General features: G+C 48.7%; 1 protein-coding gene across 1 annotated transcript in view; it reads right to left on the bottom strand.

Annotated features, from left to right (window-relative positions):
* The window catches only part of CLNS1A (chloride nucleotide-sensitive channel 1A), a 12,289-nt gene extending 9,158 nt beyond the window's left edge, over positions 1–3,131 (bottom strand). The window contains exons 1-2 of the mRNA XM_031062308.1: positions 3,063–3,131; positions 359–495 (exon numbers count right to left, since the gene is read on the bottom strand). Coding sequence (XP_030918168.1) covers positions 359–380 — 22 coding nt within the window. The 5' untranslated portion in view covers positions 381–495; positions 3,063–3,131. The remainder of the gene's footprint in view (positions 1–358; positions 496–3,062) is intronic.
* Positions 3,132–3,137: the final 6 nt, after the last annotated feature.

The following is a 3,137-nucleotide window of genomic DNA, read 5'->3' as shown; positions in this document are numbered from 1 at the left end:
TCCCTGGCTGTGAAACAGCAGAAATTCATCAAGCCTGGAGAGGGCAGTAACATTAGCATAAATTCAATAAAGATTCAAGATGGAATCACAGGGAGACTGGCAAAGGAACTAAATTATTTAAAACAGTGTAAGAGGGCAGAGAACTGATTCTCAGCAACTTCAGTGTACACAGCCACAAGCTGAGAGCAGAACTGCAAAGTGACTCTAAACAAATGCTAAGCTGTGTTACTACAATGACTATCCTTCAGGAAAACATAAAAGAAAATACAAGCAATTACTTAAAATCAACACTTCCTCCCACAGAGGAGGAAATCCTGTCACTCAGGACTGCATGGGAGCAGCAAGCAGCACTCCTTACCTTCGAACTTGGCGTTCACCATGACGTACAGGTGCTCCCTTGGGTAGGCGCTCAGGTCCCTGGAGACGGCATGCAAACTTATGGTGGGGTAATCCAGGGAGAAGCCAACTCCAGAGCTGTCCAGCCAAGACAGGCGACTAATGAGGGAGGAAAAAAAGAAGAGACAAGCTAGAAACTAACAGGGGACAGTATGCAGAAAAGCAAACCAATCCCAAAACATGAGTAATTGTGAACAAGGCAGTTAGCCCACTCTGTGGGCACACAGAGTCCTGGACCTACCTGAACAGGACTTTGCAAGAGCATTAACTGATGGCTGAGGTAAAAGAATGTGAAGGTAAGAACCCTAAACCCACCACAGCTTTATCACATTTGCACTAAATGATGAATTTTCCTCCCTGACTCTCCATCTTCTCCTCCCTGCAGATATCTATCATTCCAAAGGCAGCTACAGAGGTTCCAGAGTGTGATTTGTAACTCAAGCTATTAAATGTGGTTTTCCAAGACAAAGAGGACATTGAAAGGCAAGTCAGTGTCATAATTCCTAGAGGATTATAGATCTGATGTGGGTATAGCCTGTAGGTAGAAAAACAGCCAGTTCTGTGATCAGCAGAGCCAGGTTATGGGTATTCGTCCAGTCACACCTTCTGTGCCACAGCCTCTGCTTCCCCCACTTTCACTGTCATCCCTAACCACAGCAAGAGACAGCACAGGTTGTCACCACCAGGATGCTGCCTCCTTCATATCAGAACAATCAACATCTTTCTACCCACTGAGAAATCAAACTCAAACTAGATTTGGGTGCCTGTAATCAATGATGTCACAATGTGAACAGAAATACACAGTGCCAGAAAGCAAGACCTCCACCATGTGCAAAACTCAGCATTCACAAGCTTTTTGTGGTGGGACAAAACCAATGGGAAGTTCACAGAAGACTCCTGGCCTTGCAAAATCTGGCTGAGAGCAAGAGCTAGTACAGTGGGAGCAAGGAGTTTATTTCCTAGCCTCAACTATCCAGTCCTCAATGTTTACAGCTGCTGGTGGGGTGCATGGATCAAGAGCCACATTCTGCTCCTGGATGCCCTGTTCTCCCACGGCACTCCCGCAAACACTGGTGTTTTCTGTTCATCCCAACAAGTGACTCTGGTGAAAGCTCTGTGGTGCACTTGAAACACATGGAGAGGAAGATGGCAGACCTGCAGGTGCCTCACACAAAAGTCTACTGAAAGTAACTTACAAGGAAACTCAGCATTACACATCCTCAGAGAAGATACCCCACAAACAGAAGTCTTGGTAGCTGCAACCAAACGAAATAAAACAGTGAACAAAATTCCAGAGAGATTCCTCTCCAACACAGGCCTAACAAGCTCATGTAGGGCAAAATCTCCTCCAAAAATATTGGCCATTTCATAGAAGTTTCCTAGTCTGAGTTTTTAAAAGTGCACATTTTAAATTATGCCTTTGTTCCAACAATGTTCTTCAATTGCATAATATATTATGAGTGCTTTTCCATGGTTAAAGAAAATTACGTTGTTTTAATCACCAAGCTGTCTCCCTGAGCTATACAATGCAGGGAGAATTGAAAGGAGACAAAAAAGAGCTCAGATAACACCTTCCAGAATAACCAGACTGATTTCTGCCTAGTAAGAACAGTCTCCACATGATTAATGCAACATGAAAGACTTCACAGAACCAGAGTAGTTATTAACAGCAGAAACCCAACAGCCCCGTCTACTCCCCTGCCAAAAGACAGCTGCCATTGTTTTAATTACAGAACGGTTTGGGTTGGAAAGACCTGAAAGATTAACTGCCTTGGGCAGGGACACCTTCCACTACACAAGGATGCTCAGAGCCACATCCAACCTGGCCTTGAACACTTCCAGGGATGGGACATCCACTACTTCTCTAGGCAACCTGTACCAGGGTCTCATCCTGCTCACAGTAAAGAATTTCCTCCTAATAACCAATCTAGTGCTCTTTTTCAGTTCGAAGCCATTCCTCCTGGTCCTATCATTACAGTTCTTATCAAAGAGCCCCTCTCTGCCCTCCCTGCATGCCCCTTCTGATACTGGGAGGTTGCCATGGGGTCTCCACACAACTTTCTCTTCTCTGGACTCAATAGGCCCAGCTTTCTCAGCCTGTCTTCACAGAAGAGTTGCTCCAATCCCCTTATCAACTTCGTGGTGTCTGCTGGATTTGCTCCAAGATTTCCAGGTCCTTCTTATGTTGGGGATTCCAGTGCTGGATACAGCACTCTAGGCAGGGTCTCACAAAAGCAGGGGGCAGAATTTCCTCTCTTGCCCAGCTGGCCACGCTGCTTTTGCTGCGGCCCAAGATACAACTGGCTTTCCGGGCTGCAAGTGCACATTTCTCCACCGTGCTGAGTTTTACAAAATGGTTTTGGTGGGAAGGAACCTCACAGCCATCTCGTTCCAAGGCCCTGCCGTGGGCAGGGACACCTCCCACTAGAGCAGGCTGCTCCAAGTCCCATCCAGCCCGGTTCTGGGGCCCTAGCCAGCCGGGTCCCTGCCCGTGCTGCTCCCTCTTGCGTGCTTTAAAACGAGCAGGAGCAGCAGGGCGGCCCGCAGAGCCTCACAGCCCCTGAGGGCTTCCCGCACCTCACGGCCCCTTCACCCGAGCGCCCATCTCGGGCCCCTCAGGCCGCCCCGGCAGCCCTCGAGCGGTCCCAGCCCCCGTGTCCCCGCACCTCTCGGCGATGTAGAGGGTGCCGGAGCCCAGGCTGCGCCCCGCCAGCAGCGCCTCCGTGTCCGGCCGGTGGTGG

This window comes from Geospiza fortis, unplaced genomic scaffold, assembly GCF_000277835.1.
Source record: "Geospiza fortis unplaced genomic scaffold, GeoFor_1.0 scaffold286, whole genome shotgun sequence".
Taxonomy (NCBI): domain Eukaryota; kingdom Metazoa; phylum Chordata; class Aves; order Passeriformes; family Thraupidae; genus Geospiza; species Geospiza fortis.
The sequence above is the reverse complement of the archived record's forward strand: the minus strand, read 5'-3'. Positions and strand labels throughout refer to the sequence as shown.